At 41.0% G+C, this 25,472-nt stretch overlaps 1 protein-coding gene across 2 annotated transcripts in view; it reads left to right on the top strand.

Moving 5' to 3' along the window:
- The window catches only part of LOC122809087 (rano class II histocompatibility antigen, A beta chain-like), a 233,257-nt gene that overhangs the window by 156,448 nt on the left and 51,337 nt on the right, over positions 1-25,472 (top strand). For both annotated transcript variants that reach the window (XM_044080313.1, XM_044080314.1), the window contains exon 3: positions 15,599-15,871. In XM_044080313.1, coding sequence (XP_043936248.1) covers positions 15,599-15,871 — 273 coding nt within the window. The remainder of the gene's footprint in view (positions 1-15,598; positions 15,872-25,472) is intronic.

Here is a 25,472-nt window from a genome sequence, read left to right on the forward strand (position 1 = left end):
CTGAACTGCACAATCCTAAACATCAGAAGCCCCCCCCAAAAAAAATACCCAAAACACAGATGGATGAAAATTATAAGTATTTCTAACAGGGGGCAAGACCCCCCCATCTGAAAAAAAAATAGATGTACTGACTTCATACTCACATCAACTTGTGGAAGGGAGAAAACTCCCAAAAGAAGGGAGTCGTTGCTGGCACCAACAATGATTTCCTGTGATAAATGGTGATTGCTGCTTTGTTCATAGGCTCATAGGTTCATAGGTGTATACAAGGTTAATGACCACTAGGACCTTTATAAGTCTGGCCATGCAACCCAAATGTATCCCACAAGTTATTGTACCTTACAGGTTATTTTAATGGGTGTGTGTTAGGTACTGATTTAATAGGTACCTGTGCTCATCAAAAGTGTCATATTAGGGGAGAATTTCCAATTTCCCATCCACTGGTCCGGGTTGCATTTGAATATGGTTAGGGAAGGGATTCTCTGAAATACAGCCCTATCCCTTCAACATGTGCTATTTAAGTTGCAAGCAATCTTTGCCTCTCAGTAGTCTGTATGAATCTGTGTACAGAGATATGAGGGCTTTGGGGTGATTTACACAGGGCTTTTTGTTTATGCCATGTATTCTTTTTATGCAGAACCTCTGTGGATGTTCCAGTTGTTGAATGTGCCTGGTCAGGTACATACCAGAGGGGGCACAATGACTTTCCTGAACCTGGATGCCATGGCCTTACTTTATAAGTTGAGTGATATAGAATTATTTTCTTACCACCTTAAACACATGTTGGTTGGAAGATAAGTTACTATCTACATGAATCCCCAAATTCACACCTACTGTGTCTATTTTATGGGGATGTTTTATCAAGGTACTATTATGCATTTCTTGGCACTGAACTTTAAGCTGTGCTTTTAGAACCAGTAATTTGTTTGTATTAGCTCTTCCTGTAAGATGTTAGTATCTTGTGGGGTTTCTATGATTGCTCCTAGCTTGTAATCATCTGCAAACTTATTAAGCCTTGAGATCCTTGACATTGGCCTTGACTCCTGAAGAGTAGATGCCAAAGAAGAGTGGACCCAGCACAGAACCCTGGGGTACTCCACTGGTAATAGGCCTCTTTATGGTGGTCGTCCTCTCCATTCCTAACTTACTGGGTCCTGTCTGTGAGCCAGCTGGCTATCAGCCTGTTGCATAGGTGTTTATCCCTAATTCCATGAGTTTGCTTACAATGCCCAATATTGTATCAAATGCCTTAGCTAGGTTGAGGTAGGCAGAATGCACCATTTTGCACTCATCCACTGCTTCGGTGACTTTTTCAAAGAAGTCCACCAGATTCAACAGTCATGACCTGCCTTTGACAAAACCAAATTGGGTTGGATCCCAGTGTCTGAAGGTTTCCTATGTCATTGTTATTGATTTCCACAATAATTCTTTCTACCACTTTACATTTGAAACTAGTCAGAATAATGGAGCTGTAGTTCCTCGGATCCGTTGATGGTTCACCTTTGAGCAGAAGGATGTCTATTGCAGTCCTCCATTCACATAGCACATAGCCTTATGCTGTGGCTGTGGTTGAATAGTGGCTCCAATGACCCTGATAAGTCATACTTCTGGCTATTTTGGAGGCATCCTGGAATATTAGCATGACCCATTAAACCTATAATATTGGCTATAGAGAGCGCACATAAGACCTGCTTCATACTGATAGTTGGAAGGGTTATGTTAGGTGATATTTTCTGTGAGTAGCTGGGGGTAAGGGGGTAAAGCAAATTTGTTATATCTCCCAGATGTTCTTCGTGTTTCACTGTTGCAGTTATCACCTGTGGGTTATCCCTGCTGTGGTATCTCTCGGCCGGCCCGAATACCAGAGTCAATGTTTTTCTGCATCAGTTGCTGTCGCTTGCAGACTGATGTCAGGTCATCCAGGCTATAAAGGAAGGTAGCCAATGCCATTACATCAGTCTTTCTTGCAGTGGAGCCCGTAGCAGAAGCAGTTTGTGATTGTGCTCATCGGTCGCTACCAGAGTTTGAATTACAGCTGAAAACGTCTAAAGCTAAGTACCCGTCGGGGATCCTTTTTTCTTGCACTAACCGATGTCAGAAAAAGTTAACAATTGTCTCACCTGTGGAAAGCAAATCCCACCCCGAGACTTCCATTCATACTGCATCACCTGTTTAGGCCCAGAGCACGACGTCCCCCGTTGCTGGTTCTGTGCCCTCTTTAACACTAGGACCATTCGTCATAGAGCTCTTATTGTAGCCAGATATTTTTGTATTCTGTCTTCGCAATCTGAAATGGTGTCCATCAGCCAATAATCTGTAGACATTCCAAAAAATGTAAGGATAAAGATAGAGACAGACCACACAAGGTTAAGCCTTCCAACGGCTCTACCGCTAACCAGGTCAGTTCTCCGGAATTCAGTGAGATGCCTTTGCAGCCCCTGATGCCTGATTAAATACCTTTGTAGGCCTCTACTGAGGTCCTTTCTGAGTTGGTATACCACAGAAATCTTCTTCATCTTCCGAGCCTCTGGTTGTCTCTGCCTCGGTTGGGTCTGGAGCCATGACACAGGCACCGGCTTCCGAGAAGGTTTTTCACACTACCGAATCTAGACAAAAAATGATGTCTTATCATCCAACTACCTTTTCTCTCAGACCGATGGATACTCTTAGGCCAAGAAGCAAGGCCATTCCTAGGAAAACTACCTCTAGCCACCATTTTACTCCTGCCCCACCACCCCAAGCTCAAATGCTTAAAATGGCAGAGGATCTTATCTCCCTTATCAGGGGTACTCAGGCCACAACTTCTAAAAGGAAAAGAGACCTTTCTCCTGAACTACTGACAGAACAGGATTCTGAGGAGTCTGATTATTCAGATTTTGAAGAGGAACAACAACATCTGACTGCTTATGAGGATTCAGATGCAGAGGAATCCATTCCTTCTGCCTCCCTACCAGAAGATCTTTCATTTAGGAAAACCCTTCACACCCTCAGGGAACATTTCCACTGGGAATCCCAGGACTTTCCTCAGTCTAAGAAAAGACTAGGCGAGTTTCTGGACCTGCCCCAGTACAGACCCTTGGCCATCCCTTCAATCGCAGAGGTGATGGAGGATGTCTTCCATGAATCCAGCTTAGCTTCTGATGCCCTCCCACCTGCTCCCAGAAAACCTGACAGGTATTACAGAGTACCGTATTCTCACAAATACCTGTACAGAAATCCTGCTGCAGACCCAGAGGTCATTACACAGGGACCCAAAGGAGCTAAGGCTAGTTCTGCAAATCCGGTTCCTTCTGACAAGGACTCCAGAGCTCTGGACAGATGGGGTAAAAAAGTATATACCTCTGCAACCTTAGCTATCAGAACATTTAACTTTCAGTTCCACTTGTTAAAATATCAACAACACACTTTAGAACTATTAAAACAAAAGACTTTAACCTTTCCTAACTGTGCCAATTCGAAAGAGTTAGCAGATTTACTGCACTCTACTTGTCTAGTGGCCAAACATTCATTACACTGTGGATATGATGCCCTAGAAGCCTCAAGCAGGGCAGCAGTGTCAGTATCTGTCTTTAGGAGACATGGATGGCTGAAGGAACAACCTCTCCCTGATCGTGTCAAATCTAAATTACTTGATGCACCCTTGGATAAGGACCGCTTGTTTAGAGTAAAACCAGAAGAGGTGCTTAAAAAGATGGAAGACAAAGCAAAATCTATGCAAACAGTAAAAGATTTCTTTCAGCTACAACTTCCTAGGTTCAGCAGGAATTTTCCCGCAAAGCACTGGTCCTTTCCTGCACCTAGCAGACAGGGGCAAGGTAAGTCCCACAGGGACAGAACACCCAGACCCCTATCCCAGGGACAGCAGAGAACCAAATAGTGGTCCACTTCTGCTGCAAAGGCAGGGAGTTCTAAGCCATCCCTCTATGGCAAAACCTCTCAATGATTCCCTCTTCCCCCTCTGCCCTCTTTTCACTCACTACAAACTAGGAGGAAGGCTCTCCCTCTGCAAATAAAATTGGCTTTCTGTAACAAAGGACCAATGGGTCTTAAAGATAATTTTTCAGGGATACAAATTCTCCTTCAATGAACTCCCAATTCCAAGACGGTACCCAGACTTACCTCCAAATCAGTGGGCAGAGGCATTGAAACAAGTCCAAACTCTCATATCCTAAGGGGCAGTAGAATCTGTACCCTCAGATCAAACAAGCAAAGGCATTTATTCCAGACTATTCCTTGTTCCCAGAAAAGAGGGCACTTGGTGCCCCATTCTGGATCTATCCATTCTGAACACCTTTCTGGTGGTCCCCAAATTCAAAATGCTAACTTTGCACCAGCTGCTGCCTATACTGACAAAAAAATGCATGGTCAGTTACCCTAGACCTAAAAGATGCCTACCTACATATCCCCATAAGGGAATCCTGCAGGAAATTCCTTCGCTTCAGAGCAGGCTCACAACACTTTCAGTTCTCTGCACTACCCTTTGGCTTATCTTCTGCTCCCAGGGTATTCACCAAATGCTTAGCCCCAGCCATAGCCTTTTGCAGACAGAAAAATATACAGATTTACCCTTATCTGGACGACTGCCTCATTCAAGCAGCTTGCAAAGAAAAGCTCCTCAAGGACCTCCTCTCTGTCAAAATCCTCCTAACCTCCTTAGGGTACACCATCAATGAGAAGAAATCAAAGCAACCACCCTCCAGGAAGATCATTTTCTTGGGAGCACTACTGGACACAGCATCCCAAATGGCCTTCCTATCCCCAGAAAAGCAGAGCTTTTTGCCTCTCTATTTTACACAGCTGGCTTCCAGAAGTCACCTCACTGCGAGGAAGTTCCTGCAAACATTGGGGTACATGGAATCTTGCATCCTTCTAATTCCTCTGGCCAGGCTTCACATGAGAAAACTTCAGTGGTACCTAAAGGACCTTTGGTGCCAGCACTTACAACCTCTAGAGACCTCTCACCCTCTGATCCCCTGTATAAGGGTCGAGTTTCTTTGGTGGGCAGGGGCCTGTGCCCAGAACAAGGGTCTTTCCTTCACCCTCCACCCAACTGGGCAGACCATTACCACCAATGCCTCAGACATTGCTTGGGGTGCTCACCTAGAAGGCAGATGCACCCAAGGTCTTTGGGATACCCAGCACCTTCCCTTACACATCAACCAGAAGGAAATGCTGGCAGTACAAAAGGCTGTGACATTTTTCAAACCCCATGTCAAGCCAGGGGTTCTCCTTATCAAAACAGACAACACCACATTAATGTGGTACATCAACAAACAGGGAGGGGCCCAGTCTTGCCCTCTGTGCAGGCTAGCCATGAACCTCTGGCTGACAGCCTCTTCCATGGGATTGCATCCAATAGCCCTATACCTACCAGGGATCAACAACACCCTGGCAGACCACTTAAGCAGAAACTTACTGGACCCCCATGAATGGCAGCTCCACAGAAAAATCCTTTAACAAATCACTCAGGTGTGGGGGACTCCGGAGGTGGATCTGTTTGCATCTCAACCATCAGCTGAAAAAATACTGTACCAGGGACTATCACTGCCTAGTGTGGAAGGTGGATGGCTTGACCTTCCCCTGGAACACCCTGTTTGTGTATGCATTCCCTCCTCGGCCTCTTATTCCCAAGGTATTGATCAAAATAAGGGAGGAGTGACCAAAGGCCATCCTCTTTGCTCCAGACTGGCCCAGACAACATTGGTACCCCTTACTGTGCAGCCTGACCTTACAGCCTCCCAGGCAGCTTTTCCTGATCTCAGACCTCTTTACTCAGGTAGGGGGGAGGGATGCTGCACCCAGACTTGCAGACTCTCAAACTATCAGCATGGCTAATACTCTAAAGGCAAACAAGGGGACCCTGTTAAGCAAACAGGTCCTAGACATTATCACAGAGGCCAGAAGGCCCAGCACAAAAAAATCTTATGCAGGAAAATGGAAAAGATTCTGCCCCTGGAGCCAGTCCGGGGGGGGGCAATACCGCCAACCTTCCATCCCTCTTATCCAGGACTACCTAGCAGAGCTACTTAACAGTGGCCTCTCCTTCTCCTTTATTAAAATCCACGCCTCAGCCATTTCAGCTCATTTTGATACAGAACAGCCCCCGTTCTCCCATCCTTTGATTAAACAATTCCTCAGAGGGGCTTCTAATATCAGACCTCCCAGAAGGCCACCCACTCCAGCCTGGGACCTGAATTATGTTTTGGAAAAACTAACCTTACCACTCTTCGAATCTGCTGCTTCAGCAGAACTAAGATACCTCTCCTGGAAGACTGTTTTTCTCCTAACTATCACCTCAGCCAGAAGGGTTTTGGAACTTCAGGCACTCATAGCCATTGAGCCCTTCATCATCTTCCATGCAGACAGGGTCTCCCTGAGGACTAATCCCTCCTTTATGCCCAAGGTGATATCTAATGTAACTCTCAACCAGACCATACATCTACCCACCTTCTTTCCTAACCCTCAAAATAAGGGGGGAAGAATTCTGCACTCACTAGACGTGCACAGACAGCTCAGATGCTATCTGGACCATACTATACCCTTCAGGAAAACAGACTAACTACTTGTCAGCTTTGCCCCAGGGGCAGTGGGGAAGCCCATTTCCAAACAAACCATTTCCAAGTGTATATCACGCTGTATCCATTTCTGTTACAGATTGCATGGAAAACCTCCCCCCCTAAGTCTATTCTAACCCTTTCCATTGGGGCAGCCTCCACTTCCACAGCATTCCTCAGAAATTCCACCAGGGACATCCTGGAAGCTGCCACCTGGACTTCTGTCCATACCTTTATCAAGCATTACCACCTACCTCAATTTTCTAAGGCTAGGGCAGGATTTGCCTCTCCAGTTTTGCAGGGCATGCTGACCCATTCCTAGGTCTCTTACTAATCCTACCACCCCTCTCCTCAGCTTTGGGAATCTACCCAAATGTAATGACTGCAACAGTGAAACATGAAGAACATAGTACAATTGTGTACACTTACCATAAATGTAGATGTTCGAGTGTATTCCCTGTTGCAGTCTGGTTTTCCTCCCTCCTTCCCCCTTACATCTTCTTTCTTTAGGGAGACATAAGCTTCTTATGGTGGCTTTTAGACAAGAGGACCGCTTTACCATATTTACTTGGGCCTCTGACTGGTTAGGGCAGGAAAAACTTATGTAATGGCATCAGCTGCCTTCCTTCATAGCACTGATGACCTGATGTCAGTCTGCAAGTGACAGCAGCCAATGCAGAAGAACATTGACTCTGGTATTCAGGCTGGCTGAGGGCTACCACAGCAGGGATAACCTACAGGTGATGACTGCAACAGTGAATACACTCAAATAACTACATTTATGGTAAGTGTACAGAACTGTACTTACCATGTGAATGGCTCCATTTTCTAACAGTTCATCACACTGTTGTATACTGCCTTAGAAGTTTTGTACATAGCTATCGAAGAACTTATGGTTATCCTTTACCTCAAAATTTGCTTTGTTGGACTTAATTAGTCCTCTTAGTTGTCTTTTCAGTTTATTGAGATAGTTTTGTTTATCTTTTTTGGTGCTACACTTCCTAATTTTAGCTATGGATTTTTTTCTTTTGCTATACAACCTGTTTAATTTTGGATTCCACCAGGGTGATTTTTTTTTTTTTATTTAGTTTTGGGCTTAATTCTGATAGGCAAAGTAGGCTCAAGGCAATGATTGACATGGTTGTACAGAGCTCCTGATATTAATTCTGCATGGGCTGCTATGTTGTCTTGGTTTGGAGGAGCTTGATATTTTGACTGGTTACCACAGGCACCACTCGTGCCACATGAAGGACTAGCAAATTTAAATTCAACTCAAACGTCACAACCCACTCCCCCAGCTCTACCAGGTGAAATTCCCACCAACATACTTCCCTCAGCTATCAGCAAGGATGCTGGCAGCACTCTCTAAAGCCAAGGACTCCACCTCCATGGGTCCTGACAACATCCCCTGTTGCCTCCTGAGCATTCTAAAACATGACCTATCAGGGCCACTTGAAGTACTCTTCAACTACAGCCTTGAAACAAGCTAAATTCCATGTGAATGGAGAACTGCAGCAGTCTTCCCCATCCACAAGGGTGGACCATCAACTGACCCAGGTTACTACAGCATCAGTCTAACAAGTCCAACATGCAAAGCCATGGAACAAATCATCATAGAAATGATAAATAAGGACATTGGCAACCTACAGACACTGGACCCATCACAATTTGGCTTTGTTAAGGGAAGGTCATGGCTGCTAAACCTGATAGAATTTTTTTGAGAGGGTTACCAAGCCAATGGAGAAGAGTAAAACAGTGCATGCTGCATATTTTGACCTACCTAAGGCATTCAGTGCAATATTCCACTCAGGCATTGTTGACAAGCTCTCTGTGCTAGACATAAACTCTTACATAACCCACTGGATTACTGGCTAGCTCTCAGGCAGGACCCAAAAATTCAGGATTGGTGAGACCAGCTCCACCAAGAGACCAGTCACCAGATGAGTACCCCAGAGCTCCGTGCTGGGCCCACTCTTGTTTGGCATCTACTTCTTGGAAGTCAAGGCTTACATTTCAAGGCCTCTGACTCACTAAGTTTGCAGATGACTGTAAATTGGGAGCTATTACTGATTCCCCAGAGGACACCAACATCTTGCAAGTTGGTTTAACACAGACAAATGATTGGTGCCAAACCCATGGCCCAAAATTCAATGCCAAAAATGCATTGCAATGCCCCTTGGGAAACTGTCAACCCAATTACTCTGTTGATAAAATGCCTTTAAGAGTTGACCCCATAGTAAGGGATCTGGGAATATATGTAGACAGTAATCTGGCCTTTCACCAACATGTAGCCAAGATAGTAAGAAAATCCTTCTATGTCACTCAACTTATAGGTAAGGGTGTAGCATCTAGGTCCAAGGACATTATAGTACTACTCTACTCAACCAATATCAGACCTATCATTGAATACAATCCCTGTTTGGCATGTATCTAACCAGATACTTGCAAAAGTTGGAAAGCCCACAAAGGTTTCTCACTAGAAGAATTCAGAGCATGAAAAACCTGTCCTCTGATTGCCTAAAGACTCTGGCTCTGTATTCAGTCTCCTACAGGCTGCTGAAAGGGATCTTTGTCTGACTTACAGGGCTTCCTCAGACCTAGACCTGATGGATTTGTTGCACATGCACAAAAGAAATGACTCCAGAAACACTAGCTCCAGGGATATGAACTTCACTTGTGGCATAAACAGAACATGCTGGAGAGACAGATACATGTCCCATAGGATCCCCCCCAATATGGAATAGGCTCCCCATCCATGTAAAACATTGTTCTTTTCTGACCCTATTCAAATGAAACCGTGAAAATTGGATGGGAAATTGTAAATTTACACCCAGTCTAGCCCCCATGTCCCTTATAGACAGAGGCAGTCAGTAAGAAAAATATTATCCTAACACTCCCACTACAAATACCTCCCTGCTAACATGCCCCTCTCTGTATAGACATCTATGATACTTTGGAGTCAAATGGTTTGGGGTGTGCGGCTAGGCTTTTAAGGGCCCTAGTCATAGTTAGCCTAGTAACAACCTATGAACCTAATTAAAGGTTTGCATTGGAGTAGTTTCTAACTGTTACAAGGTTTACTGGGGTTACAGAACTGATTCTTTTTTCAAAGGAGACTGATTTGTGGTCTGACCTTCCAGTGAGGCCACAACACTTGGGAGAGTACAGTGTTTTCCCATATTTGTGAGTACCAGGTCCAATATGTTTGTACCTCTAGTAGGCATATGCACTAACTGATTTGTGTTTGCAAATTTGGAGTCATGTAGAATTCCCAGTTTATAGAGGGATAGTTAGACTCCCCAAGGGTATGGTATTTGATTGAATAATGAATGTCTTCAATGAGTTTAAGTATGAGCTAGGGGGTTCATAGGAGATATAGGGTGACCTGTAGCTTGATAGGATATGGTGTGGGACTTTGTCTATGGGAATCTGGACGTGGAGGAACTTCAGTGCTTCATCCTGCTTAACCAACCTAGATGTATGCTTGTTGCTGATATTGATCAATGCACCTCCGCCTTTAGTTCCTGTCTGTGCAGTTGCTGGTCTAAATGTGTGGCAGGCACGGAAGCCTTGCACTGCTGGGGTAATCCCTGTGTTCCTACACCATGTGTTAGTAACTGCATAGATGTCTGCATTCTCCAAGGTGAGGAAAGCTTGGAGGGAGTGGAGCTCCTTGTAACACCATTAGATTTCCTTGGGTAGATTTTGCTATGTTGGGATGTTTGTCAATTTGCCATTACCTAAGAAAAGGCTCTGCAGAAGAGGACAATGTTTTAGCCAATATTTGAAAACCTACATGGAAGAAGTGCAGATCAGGCAAAGAATTGTGGTTTGTTAACCATGTCTTCCCATGCTGACAAAATTTGTATCCTAGTAGAATGACAGCAAAAACTAAGCCAATTATTAAAGTCAGTCATCTTCTGTTCATATTGTGGCATCATCTTTGGTGAAGATAGAATGCTGCCGAATGTCAGGCAAATATCACCTGTGACACATAGTCCTGAACTCCGTAATGTCTCTCTTCATATACTCTAGGGAGGTACGTCTCAGATTATTTACACCTACATGGACTATGAATGAATTGTACTAGTACTTGTGGTGCAATGACGTGAGTGCATCCATAACTTGGTGAATCTTGGCCTCTTATAGGCAACTGGCCATCATTTTCTCCTTGTTCACCCTGGTGAGTGGGGTATTAGTATGTCATATAATGGTGTCCCCTATAACTAGACTCTTGGGTAGTGTACTGGCTTGCCTTATTGGCTTAGGAGTTGAGGGTCCACTTCGTGTGTATGTATGTGCAGTGTTAGATGTTGCTTCTGTTGAGTGCTTTTGAGTTTGCTGAGGATAGTTTTTCCAGGTGAAATGTCTGCGAGATCTATGAGGTTTCGTGGACGACCTGTTTTTCATATGAGAAGGCACCACCAAGGAATTGTCAGATTTTTATAATTATATTAATACAAGCACAAGCTTTTTAAAGTTTGTGATGACGTGCTCAGATTGGGAAGTTAGTTTTCTGGATGTGTTAGTGAAGGTAAAGGATGATGGGGAGATAGATACTATGACAAATAGAAAACCTTGTTACAAGAACACTTACAAAGTAGTATGCACCCACGTTTTACTTTTAATAATGTGGTGAAGGGGCAAGCTATAAGAACATCATGAGTTAATGCTAGTGAAGAAAATTTTAAGAAAGAACTGAGAGATATAGAAGGAAGCTTTGTAGCAAGGTGGTATGATAAAAAGGAAGTATCTGATAAGTTAGTTGAAGTAATACAAAGAAGAGGGAATGAAGGAAGGCCTTATTTTTCCTCAGATCCACCTGCATGTATGAATATGAATAAGGTAGATGAGTTTAGGTGCAGGGTACCTGTAACATATTCTAAGGACTCTAAAGGTGTAGCTGACATTATTAAAAAACACTGGGGAGTCATGACCACAAGTACAGAATTGAAAGCTGTAATAGGTGAATGTCCTAGTATAGTGTATAAGAAAAATAGATCTTTAGGTTAGCTGCTATGTAACCCCAAGTGTTTTATGGTGTATGATAGCAGGAAACAATGACATGATTCTTATAAAAATAAAAATAATACTAGACCTTGTTATAAGTGCAGTTTCTGCAGTTATATAAATCAAGCAGGTGAATTTTTCACCCAGACCAGAACAAGGTCTATACATTTTCAGTGGAGGCAACTTGTAATAGCATTCATGCGGTTCACCTAGCAGTGAGTAAAATCTGCAGTAAATTTTATGCAGGTAAAATGGACAGAAGACTGAAAGAAAGGGTAAGAGACCATCTGAATGATATAAGAAATGCTATGGTTAGGAATGCATTAGCTAAACATGTAGTAGACACATCCCCAGAACATGCATTTAGGTTTCAAGTTATAGATATGGTGCAGGAAAGTCTCAGGGGAGGAGATATTAGAAATGAAACAGAGTGTTTAGAAAGCAAATGAATTATTAGACTAAGAGCAGATACAGGGTCAGGACTTAATGATAAAGTACCATTGAAACCAATGTTGAAAGCATGTCCTCTTTTTAAATAAGAAGGGAGTTTTAATAAACTCCCTTTTAAACCCCCACCTTTTATACACATTCACTTTTCATACCTGTTTATTATTAGTACTGCATATATTTGAAATGTTATCTCTTTAAGAGTTTCACTAGGATGTCATGTGATTATTTCACTTTGTTATTTAATGGGCATTGAATTAGACAGATTTTATGCATCTGATGAAGCAGTTGTAATACTGCAAAAGTGCTTATGCCTTTGTCTGTCCCTGTTTCCTGAATAAATTATTGCTGTTTTTATGATAGCCTGGTGTTGCTTCATCTTACTTTTACTTGCTGGATTTATTTTTTGGTTCGAGAAGCATTTATTCAGCACACATTGGTATTATTACACTTTTGCCGTTTAAATATTTCCCTTTCAAAGAATATAAAAGTATTGTCCAACACTAGAAAAAGCATTTCTGTTAACAAAATACTCAACTTGTTTTATAACAAATGACATCCAATTAAACTATCAAGAAACCATTCAGTCCCCTCATTATGGGGAATGGAAGTGAACAGTAAATAAGTGCACATTTTCAAACTGAAGTGACTTTAGAAGAGTTTTTATCCTAACATGTAGCTCCATGCAACATTACTTTGTTTTTTCTTGGTTATTTGTGAACTGGTGGCTGTGGTGGGGCAGCAGTTAACGTTGTCGTCTCACAGCAAGAGGTTCTCTGGTTCAATTCTTGGCTGGCATGCCTTCTGTGTGGAGTCTACATGTCCTCCCTGCAGTCACGTGGGTTTTCACTGGACTTTTGTCGTTTAAATATTTCCCTTTCAAAGAATATAAAATTATTGTCCAACACTAGAAAAAGCATTTCTGTTAACAAAATACTCAACTTGTTTTATAACAAATGACATCCAATTAAACTATCAAGAAACCACTGTAAGTGGATTGGACACTCTAAGTTGGCTGTAGTTGAGTGTGTGTGTGTGTGTGTGTGTGTGTGTGTAAGTGGGGGGTACAAATGAACTACCGCAGCAGGGCTAGCCACCCGGAGGTGTAAACATTGGCTTGAGATGATTTTCACTGCTATAATGACACCCCGACCCCATGTGCAAAATGGGAAAAAGAGTTGAGGATGGATTTATGAAATGGTGATGACTACGCCAGTTGCATTTTCATTTTTATAACTGTAATACAACATTAATCTATCAAGAAAGAAGCCCTTAGCAATCTACTCCTGAAATAAAGCTGGAAGATATCAAACTGTTATATCAAATAATTAATTCATATAGACATTATAATGGGAAATGTGTAAGTATAGCAAACAACATGTATATAGAGAAATAAAAGAATAAAAGCAAGACTACAGAGCAAACATATCCTATGTAAGAAATTCCTACAGATACACATTTAAGTTGAAACTGGCCAAAACATGACTACCTGCAGCTGTTTCAAGCAATTCACTAAAAATACAGCAGAAGGTAGCTCACAGGCATTGAATGAATATATTAAAACAAAGTACTTAGTCTTTTTTCCACAACAAGGATTGTTTTACTTGTGTACAAGATAAAATAAAATGTGCTGGAATTGCATCACATTTTAATACTTTTCTACAGGGACAAGCAGGTGTCAGGAAAGTACTGCAAAGCTGTTGTTTTTATGTAAAAATGTAAAATGGGTGAAGCTTCAATTTAATGCAATTAAAGTGCTTCAAGTGCTCAGAAAACCTTTTGGATGCACCAGGATACAGGCAGACTGGAGTTCCATATTAACAAATTCAGCAGGAAGATCAGTAGAAAGCTTCTAAGGAGTTTTGCATTACCGCAACCTTTAACCTTTCCCCCACTGAAGGTTCTTTACAGAAGAAGGAATTTGTTTATAATGGCAGGATTTATGTCACTGGTAATGATGCATTTTTGAATACGGAGCAAACTCAGTTATTTAAGAACACTTTACATACCAGTTTCACATACGTGTTTAAAGTATTACTTCTTGAAAGATTGATTTTTGTTTTGGGGTTAGGGTAAATGACTGTTCAAGCATTCTGCTCAAACTTGGTTGTTTAATGCTGCTGGGCAGACAAGTTTAACTAGAGCTGCTGTATGTATCAGTTTAAATTCTTAATTTTTGTGGTGCTTTCTTTTTTTGTTTTAGTTTTTTCTCCTTACACTTGGTTATTTATGACACATGAAGTGATAGGCCCAGCCCAGTGAGAACTGCTGTACATATCCAATTAAAATTATCCTTCTTGTGGTGTTTCTTTTTTGGAGGAAGTTACTGCTCAGGCAGTGTCTATACATTTGGCTATTTAATGGTCCATAGCTAGACAGGGCCAGCCACTGCTGCTGCACTTACCTGTTTGCACTTATTACTTTTTGAAGCATTTTTTAATAATTGAGGAAGGGTTTTCAGACTGCTCAGGCATTCTGTGCACCATATGTATGGGGTACTCTGAGGTCCATGTTCTAAATCCTAAAGCCTGCAATCTTTTTTGAACAAATGTGCTATGCTAAAGATCTGCGTTTTTTAAAAACCTTTACTGAATTATCACTTGTGACATAGGCAAATTTACATTTATACAAAAGTAATCAATTTGTATTAACAAACATATTTCACATATACTGCTGTACATCATATAACCAAAGCAACATTAAATAAATTATTCAATTCCTGCCCCCCCCCTTTTTTAAACAGAAACATCTTTATTAAAACATCACTTACGACATAAGCAATCATACATTTATATAAATGAAAACAAACCACACTGACACAATCCTATTTGCAAGCATTTTATGTCATAAACCATGCTGACACACTCCCAGCTGCAAACATTATACATCACTTATAATCTACCCAAACATTTTCAGTCAAACATTACATAGCTCATTTAACCTATGTAGTTTGCTCCTATCCTTTTCTAAAGATCTCAATTCCAGTCATTTTCATCTCTGTTAGTATATTCACTCCTTCTAATATAGTTTGTTTAGATTTGGTATCACTTACACTAATGATTGTAAGAATGACTAAATTTAGACAAATTACATTTAGTCGTATTTGGTGACTACCAACTAATTTTTCAAGAGTATTTGGGTAAGTGATTATCATCTCCTTCAGATCCAACCACATGTAATAATATAACAGAGAGGATTGGAGACTGTGGAGACTGCAGCATTGTTTCTTTGTTCCTAGATAATGCGAGACAGATAGGTATGTTAAAACAGATAAATACATGTCACTACATCTTTAGCTCTCTGCCAAGATTAAATTTGTATCGGGATGCAGATAATGAAGAGCTATCTTTTCCTGACCATTCCATTGTCAGAGATGTAATAAACCTGCCAAGAACTGGATATAGTGAAATCAAAGGGCTGCTCTTGTAACTTAAATAGTACAATTGAGGTATAAATGTTAGAAATTTGTGGGGACACCTCAGATGCAAGCTGGAAGATAATATAGTATTATAACATGTTATTACCATAGCTGAGTCAAACAATGATGAATGAATGACCAGTCTTGTGAATTTTTTATGTTTTTACAGGTAATAATTCTGTTTCAATTTCCCTGGAGAATCAAGGAAAAGAGAACTATCTTGTCTGTTTTGTTCGTGGCTTCCATCCAAGTAACATCAAAGTGACATGGTTGAAAGATGGGAAGGAAGAACTTTATGGAGTCACAACTACTGGAGTTTTACCTCTGAGAGATGGGACTTTTGTAATGAAAATGTACCTTTTCTTAGCAGACACTACAAAGGGTTTGTACATTTGCCAGGTGGAACATGAGTCCTTGAAGGGAAAGATTAGGGTATTGTGGGGTAAGTCTGCTGAAATTTTCTATATGACAACCTTCAGTGTGACGATAAACCATGCTATTTATAAAAATGTATTGCATAAATGCTACAGGTTTAATAGCTGATTGAATTCCAAAACCATCTATGAAATGTGTCTTCAGCAGTAATTCTTATGTTATTGTGATATAGACTCACTTTTGAAGGAACAAATAAGTCCATTCAAAGATGCTTTCAAATTCCTGTAAAGGTGTATTATTTGATACTTTGTAAGCAGAATTCAGAGGGAACATGTAGCTTTAAAATGTGTAATCTTTATTGTTTATGATGATGATAATTTATTGGGAGACTTATGTAAGGAGAAACATTTTACTTATCAACCCATACAGAGATCATTTCAGTTTTGTGACTATGTTTTGAATATAAAGTAAGGCAGATAGCGATCAAGAAAATTAAGTGGAAATGCAAACAATTTTCTTAGGTGAATAACATAAAAGTGCTAGCAGAAGAAGCCAGTAAATCTGTCTGTTCTTCCAGAATGTTGAAGATAGCTTGAGGGCAAGTAACAAATTGAAATGTCATCATTCTCAGTGCTGAGAAAGTAAAATATTTTGCAAAGCTGTTGATATAACTCTTATTTCTCTTATGCATAACTCTTATTATTGCTTATTCCTTCCTTCCTGTTTCTTTCTTGCTTTTTATACCTGCAGAGAGGCACTTTCTTAGGGAACAATTAATGTGGTATTTACACTGACAAATGAACATTTTGTCAGGGCACCAGAGATACTGTACTCTTGCACACCAACTGGTGCTGTGCTTTCATGTGTCAGTAAGATGCTGGATGAAATGAGCAATTGGGCATTACTTTTAACAATTACTGAAACTCCTAATGACTGAACATTAGCTTTAGTGCTGCAACAACAACCAAACTAGGAATCCAGATTACTTTGAACAGATCTAACAGATGATTGTTAATAGTGAAGTAAACGGTCAGTCATTGGATGGTATTTCAGCTGTGGAGAATGTTGCAGAAAATGCAGACAAGTTTATATCACTGCTAAAAAAAGACAATAGTGTATGATGATCCAGAAGCATTATTATATTATTATTTATGTCATTTGCTGAAAAGGTAGGCAATAGGAAAAGCTTTAAGAGGTGATGGTTGGCATCTCTACCCTGTTCAAAAACTGTCAAGAGAATGAAACTGCTGCTATTTCTACAAGATATGTGTAGCTCTGATATACAACATAATTCATGACTGACTTAGAAGATGAGGAACCATGCTGTAAATTTTATATCATGTAGAGAAGTTGCATTACAGCACTTCAAGTGATACTTTACCCAGTTGAACTCTTAATGACAATCAGTTATTAAAATACTCTATAGTTCTCACCAGAAGAAGTTTTTACTGACAGATATTAAATTTTAAATTCAAACTTATTACTCAGCTTCAAAAAGTTAGAAAGTACAAATCGAAACATAAACCAAATACAACAACACATCAACTTAAATGTTATTAACACAATCAAATAAGGACTGTAAAAGTTAAATATCAGTGATATAGATATTTTAAAATCTTGTTAAAATAATCTAAATATGGACAGTAAATCAAAATATATTTATTAAACTTTTTATGTTAAAATCTGTCCCAGTCCCATCTCTTTACCACATTCTATCTAATACACTCCTTCTGCACTTGTTTTAGTCATTTTTAATTTAATTGCATTTTTTTAAACTGTGTTTGGTCTAATATTGCTACATACTCAAGTATGCTAGCTTGCACTGCATTTAAATTGTTTTTACTGCTGTTTTAACTACTTTTCTGTAAAAAAAAAAAAAAAAAACTGTAAGTCTGTTTCCTACCTTTCCTGTAACTAGTGTAGTCCAGATACAGATTTGCTGTATCCAGGACTGTATGTAAGCTTCTGAGCCCCCCCCCCAGGACTTTCTGTGTTGGAAGGAAGCCTTCTAGCTTGTCAGTGGGAGTGGTAAGCACTAGGTAACCTGTCTACCACATAAGGAGTGGTTCTGGCCAAGAAATTGTAGTTATTGGCCATCTGGGCAATCTTTTCCAGCTCTCTCAACTTTCTGATTTGAAAGCCCGCACTTGTTTCTTTCCTGAAACTAGTCTAGTGCAGATGCAGATTCTTAGTTTTAGCACTTGAATTTGCTTATCCGTGCTCAGCACTTGTTCAGAACTTGTTGTTAGCACTAAATAAGCTACTAATTACTATAGCACTCAACTTTTCTCATTACCTGGAGGAAAACAGTTTTTGCACTTACTTTCCTCACTTGCCTAGAGAAAAACAGCTCTTGTACTCACTTTCCTCACTTGTCTAGAGGAAAATAGTTTTTTTATTCAGGCATGTCCAGGGGTCAGCTCCCAGTGTTCTCTCCTGTATATCTGATGAATCTGGGCATCTTTGGGCAATGTAGCAATTGCCTCATGTACACAGACAACTCTCTCCTCCTACCACCCAACACTACAACTTGTGAGAGATGCACTTATCTAGCCAAACTGGAGGTAAAGCTCTCTCCAACCAAAACTGAACTTGACATTCAAGAGGAGAAGGTAAATACTTGCACCACACCACACTTATCACATAGTCTTACTAAATCTACACCACCCAAATCCACACATAGAAACACAAAAACATTCACGAAGGCTCTCAATAATAATCTGCCCGAGCAACAGAGACCTCCAAAGCAGAAACGCAAGCAACTTCCACCACCCCAACACAACCCAAATGACACATAGCCCACTGACTCAGTGTGCCACTCAACCACAGCCAATAAGGCAAAACAACATATCCAACACACTAGTCATAGGTGACTCTATAGTCAGGCACACTGATGTCCCACTCACCAGGCTAAACAAGGAGAAGGTTACTGTCAGCTGCCTGTCAGGTGCCAGGATCTGCCACATAACCCATGAACTCAGGTCACTCCACAAGTACAAATATGACTCTGTCATTGTCCATGTTGGTGTGAATGACCTGAGACGTACCTCCATGGACTACATGAAAAGAGACATGGGAGAGCTCTCCGATCTTGTAGCCCAGGCAGGTATGACCCTAGCCCTGAGTAGCATTCTGCCATTGCCCACAATGATGCCGCAGTGCAAGGACAAAATGATTGACCAACAATTGGCTAAGCTTCTGGTGTCATTCTAAGGGGATCCAGTATCTGTCTGCTTGGGATGACATGGTCGATAGACCACAATGCTTTTCCAGAGATGGCCTGCACCTGTTGCCCCTGGGATTCTGGATACTGGCTAAGGCTGTTGGCGCCCGTATAGTGCCTTTTTTAGGCAAGGTTCAAATGACAAATTCACCACCGTAACAGGAACAGGCAAGCAAAAACTGAGGGTAATGCTACTCAATGCTAGAAGTCTAAATCTCAAAATGCACTCACTTGAGGCACTCCTTAAAATGGAGAACATCGATATCTGTGCAGTGACTGAGACCTGGTTCAAGGCTCCAGAGAGCACCCCTGCACTACCAGGCTATAACTCATACCACACTTTTCGGCCATGTTACCTGGACCGGAATACCAAAGGCAGAGGTGTGTCCATATTCATTAAGGATATCCACACCTCCAGGTTAGTTGCTCAGCATAATGCATCCGAGGTTATCCAAGTGCAACTAACTCTGGGCAAAACTGCAATCCAAATTGTAGGAGCCCCCACCATGCCCCAGGATTCCCACTCCTCTTTTCTTGATGTACTGGAAAATATTAGGGTTCAACCAAACACCCTAATAACGGGCTATTTCAACTACCCCACCATTAACTGGGAAAACTACTCATGTACCAACTCCTTCACACAACGCTTTCTGGAATTCATAAACTCCAATGCCCTGGATCAACTTATCCACACCCCCACCAGGGGCAACAATATCCTAGACGTAGTCCTTACCAACATGAATGACCAGTGTTCCACACCTGAAGTCAACTCCTCGTTGGTCCGATCCGACCATAAGCTAATTACCCTTGATATCCACATCCCGCCCCACCCCCATTAAGGAAACCACGGTAAAAAATTTCTCCAAAGCCAACTTCATGCTTCTTAAGACAGAAGTGGTGAACTTCATGACACCCATGCAGATGGACAATACAGTTACGACTGGTGAATCCTACACAAATGCACTCTATAAGCACTTACACAAGTGCATGGATCATGCTATCCCAAACAGAACCAAGACACTATTCTACAAAAAAAAGGAAGCCAATCTGGTGGTCCCCTGCCATAAACAAACTGTACAATAGAAGGAAGAAACTGTTGCAAAAGAGAGTAAAATCAGGTCTATATTAGAACACTGAACATTTAAAATGTCGAGTGTTCTAATATCGACCCATTTTCAGCGAACGCTGAAAATATCGAGGCAACAGAAAACCAAATTTTTTCCTAGGGAAAGAATTCGGTTGTCCGTTTCTGTTGCTTCGATATTTTCAGTGCTCTGGTGGAAAGTTACAGGTCGGGTTCAGGTAAGTGTTCAGATGTCTGGGTTAGGGCGGGTTAGGTGAGTTAGGATTAGGGCGCGGGTCAGGTAAGTGTGTGATTGTGTGGACATGAGAGTTAGGGTGGGGTAAGTGAGTTAGGGTTAGGGCGCGGGTGAGATGACTGTGCGATAGTGACGGACTTTAGGGTTAGGGTTTGGGTTAAGGTAAGTGGATAGTTAGTGGTGTATGTATAGTTTAGTGTAGGATTAGGTGTAAGAGTTTAGGGGTATGTGTGTGGATTGCTATTTGTTTGGTGTGTTTGTGTTGTGTGTATGTGTTTTGGAACAGCAAATTTTTTCCCTAGGAAAAAATTGCTGTTCCGAATGTTTGATGTTTTGTATTTTTGATTGCTAGTGTTTGATATTAGAACAATCGACATTTTGAATGTTCGGTGTTCTAATATAGACCCATAAAATCCCATGAGTGGGGGAGCTCCCTGGTCAGCCTCAGTAAGAAGCTGAGATCCCTTATAAGATCCTTCAAAGCTAGCTACGAAAACAAAATTGCCACTGATTCTAAGGACAACCACAAAGCATTCTATAGCTATGTCAAGGATGTCAATGGCAACACCCAGATCTGCTCTGAGTTACAGCACAATGGCATGAAAATTACAGAACCAACTGATATTGCCAACATCCTGGCAGATAGGTTCAGTGCTAAGTTTATCCCCCCCTCACCCCCTAAAGGGCCCATATCTATACAGGAAGAATGCAGAGTCCCTGTAATCACAACTATGCAGGTAAAAGCTGCACTCTCTAAAGCCAAAAACACAGCATCCATGGAACCGGACAACATCCCAGGCTGCATTTTATATGAACTTCAGAACGAACTGGCTCCCCACCTAAGCACCATTTTCAATCATAGCCTCACATCAGGCTTTATACAGCAACAGTTATCCCACTCCACAAAGGGGGAGTCACCAGTGATCCCGGGAACTATCGCCCTATTAGCCTGATGAGCCTGGTCTGCAAGGCCATGGAACGTATCATCATGGAACTCATAAACAAAGACATTGGTAACCTCCAAACTCTGAATCCCACCCAGTTCAGGTTTGTGAAAGGCAAATCATGCCTTCTGAACCTGATCAACTTCTTTGAGGCAGTCACCAAAGCCGCATGAGGGTAAGGTGGTTCACCCAGCCTATCTTGACCTTTCCAAGGCTTTCAACACCATCCCCCATTCTGGAATTATAGCTAAACTCACTAAACTAGGTATAAATCCCTACGTCACAAGATGAGTTGCAAACTGGCTCACTGACAGAATCCACACTGTAAAAGTTGCACATTCCAAATCTGACCTCAAACCAGTGACAAGTGGAGTACTACAGGGTTCAGTCCTGAGACCTCTCCTGTTTGGTATATACTTCTCTGAAGTACAGGCTAACACAAGAGGCCTCTGGCTAATGAAGTTCGCAGATGACTGCAAACTAGGAGCCATAGTCGAGTCCCCAAATGATGTGGAAATCCTACAGAAGGGCCTCGCTGAAAAAGATGCCTGGTGTCAGAGCCATGGCCTCAAGCTCAATGCCAAAAAGTGCATTGTCATCCCCTTTGGTAAAAACTCTTTACCCATGAACTACTGCATAGACAGCAGTCTACTTAACACCAAATGTGTGATAAAAGACATTGGGACCCAGGTGGGCAGTAGTCTGTCCTTTGATAGTCACATTGCCACAGAAGTCAGGAAGTCTTTCTACGTGGCACGCCTCATCATAAAAGGGTTCTCATCCAGGAAAAAAGAGGTTATTGTTCCCCTCTACTCGACACTCATTAGACCCATTATAGAGTACAACGCCCCTTTTGGTATGTACCTCACAAGACATCTGTGGCAGCTGGAAAGGCCACAGAAGTACCTCACAAAGAGGATTACTGGCCTCAAACAGATGCCCTACACTGACCATCTCAAAAAACTCCAGCTTTACTCCATAGCATATCGCCTACTCCGAGGTGATCTCTGCCTAACATATAAAGCTATGTCAAACCCCAGAGCTGTTGGACATGCTATACCTAAAGAAATCCCAATCCCTCTGAGCTACACACTCTAGGGACCTAACTTGTCAGCACAATAAACAAGACATGCTGGAGGTATAGATTCCTGTCCCAGAGACTTCCCATACTCTGGAACAGGCTACCCATCTATGTCAAGCAAAGTTCTTCACTTGCACTCTTCACGAAAAATCTTGATGAGTGGATGGGAAATAGGAAATACACCCCAGGGATCACATCTGTGTCTCTGCTCGACAGTGGCACAGGAAAATAACTTTCTTGGGTGGCATAAGCCAGGGAGCCTTGTTGGCTAGGCTTACGTAGGCCCTCGGGCCGATAGCCAAGTACCTACCTATGAACCTATAAATTAAATTATCTTAATAAATTAATTAGAGTATACAAATCAGATTGTGTCAAGCAGGCTTTATACTTTATAAAAAAGATACATTTTAGCAAACTTTTTAAGCTGCTCCACCACCAGCTCAAACTATAAAAGGATGGAAAGGTAATAAATTCCAGAAGTAAGGAACATGATAGGACAAGCAACTGACATGGATCCAAGAAGAGACATTCCAGCTATAGCAGTCTTGTTAATTTTTAATAACTCAGTTAGGAAGACTTGGCAAAGGCTTTTGGTAGCATCCCTTACACTATCACAATTGTTGTATGATCAAGTTAGGTGTAAACCTGTTTATTGTCAAATGGCTACATCTCTGGTTTTAGTATGGAAGAAGAAAAAGTCAGGAGTCAACATCACTTCTCTGAAGTGTTCAAGACAGCCGTACAGTCCCTTAGGAGTATATGTTGGATCCAGTTTTGTTTTATATGATATTTGCACTTCTACTAACTTCAGGCAAATACTAGACATCCAAATATGGTGATGATATTACAACTGGAGTAATCATACCAAATGATGAAGATAATGTCTCATTTAATACCATCCTTTCAGTGGTCTCCAATTTATTTACAGACCACAGCCTCAGTCTAAGCTAATACAAAGTTATTTTCAAGCCATGGGAAGACATTTGTCCCAATAAAACTTCGAAGCTCAGTAGTCAGGAAAGTTGATAGCTATAAGGACTTAGGAATATTAGTAAGAAGAAATATAAATTTTAAAGGCTATGTTGATGTAGTTAAAACTAAGGCACTGAAGACTATAGGTCTTGTTTGCAGGTATATGCCATCTAGATCTCCTGACATGAAGATGAACATGTTAGGTGGATTGCTGAGCAAAATTCTATATTCTGTTCTTATCCAAAGGGAAAACTCACTACTTATGAAAAGTGTGCAGAAAAACTTCTCTCAACGAATACCTTTGTCTAGCAGCATGACATACATTGAGTAACATAATTTGCCATTTTACAAGTGGTAGATTGTGTCTAACCTTCAAGGCCTTATTTGATAAAGAACTAAGAATGATATTAGGAATTAAAATGGCTGAAATAACAGAGCCCTTCAGGATAATAATTTATCACATAAAATGAAGAAGTATACAGCTACCAAAAGGACTAGATTTATTTCTTATTTAATTACTAAACAGTAGAATACTGTCACTACCTATTATACACACAGTGAGCCTATGCAAAGATGGATAGATCCCTTAGTTTATCCAACTATTTGTAGTTTGTGTTCTAATTTGGCCTTTTGTGATTCAACACAGATAAGCTGATGAAACCAGGAATCCTGATTTGAATGTTCCAGGCTATATCATGGAATAACAGGTCTTCATTTATGAGTAGAGGGTTCAGGCTAATAGCTGATAGAGAACCAGCAGCTCTTTGCCGTAGCAGATACTCATTCCCTGCAGTGCAAGTTAAAGCCCAGACAATGATTTTATATTCTTATCTGTAGGTGATCATCAAGCAGTGCATCCTATACAAATGGGAGTAATATAAGAATATAGGAATAAGAATATGGACTAGCTCCCATTAAAATGCATGCTACACTGCTCTGTGCATCCTGGCTCAGATTTCTGTCACCCGGACCTAGATACAGGACAATGCAGTAATCTAAGAAAAAAAGGCAAGGGCATGGAGGGGTCCTCTGACAGAGTGAAATACTTAATTGTGGCAATTTTCCACAAATACAACTTAAAAAAACATGTTGTTTGCTTGCTCTCTTAGTATCAAACAGTTTTTAAGGATTAAACTCAAAAGTGATACTCAAGGCAGAAATTCCAAGCTATTATTAATACAAGCAATACCTCTGCTGGAGAAGCACTATTCTCTTGCGCCATAGCCAAATTATAGAACTCCCTACCACCCACAATTACCTCTGTACCATCATGCACCCACTTCAAAACTTTACTAAAAGCGCACCTAAAAACATGCTGGCTATGCTCTTGCAACTCCTCCTCTAATATCACCCACCCCATCCACCCACTACCTTTCTTTCCACCCCACTAACTACCTTTATTATAGCAAGCTCAGATGTTCGTAAGCCTAACTACTTATTATACAGCAGGAACTTCTTATTGTAACAATTGTTAATGTTTGTTATGTACTTCCCAGATGATAAAGATTCTAGTTGTCTACTGATGTACTATGTTCTTCATCTGTAACTATGTTTGTAATTTTTAATTGCTATGTTGATCAAATTGTTAATTGCTATGTAAATCCAATGTAAGTACTGTCTGTATATTTTAACTGTGGAGCTTTTCTCCCGGGCCTCCGCTGAAAATGGACCTATGTCGAGTCGGACACTCCCAGTCAAAAAATGTAAATAAATAAAAATAAAAATAAAATAATACCAAAGAAAGAATAAGACCAGTGGAAGGCCTATTGGTCCCATGAGTAGTTGTCTTCTCACTTTGATCTGGACTGGATCCCAAATACCTAGCCATCATCCAGTTAGGTATGATATCCAAGCTTTCATATAACATAGTCAGGGTTGACCCATGACCTAAGGAAAAGAGAGGTATTCTTGAGTGTAATTTTTTATAAAAGTAGTAGCTCTTATATTTTCTTTCAATGACATCTCATAGAAGAAATAAGTAAACTGAACCCCGAGAAAGCCCATGAGGCAGATAATAGCTCAGAGGAGTTCACTTCAAGATTATTCTCTGTATGTGTCCTGAAATTTAAGGTTTTCAAACTATGATGGTAAGAACATGCCACATTAAATTTCTTACACGAAAACAATTG

The sequence above is a fragment of the Protopterus annectens genome, chromosome 8.part0, assembly GCF_019279795.1.
Source record: "Protopterus annectens isolate FY-2018-M chromosome 8.part0, PAN1.0, whole genome shotgun sequence".
Classification (NCBI taxonomy): domain Eukaryota; kingdom Metazoa; phylum Chordata; order Ceratodontiformes; family Protopteridae; genus Protopterus; species Protopterus annectens.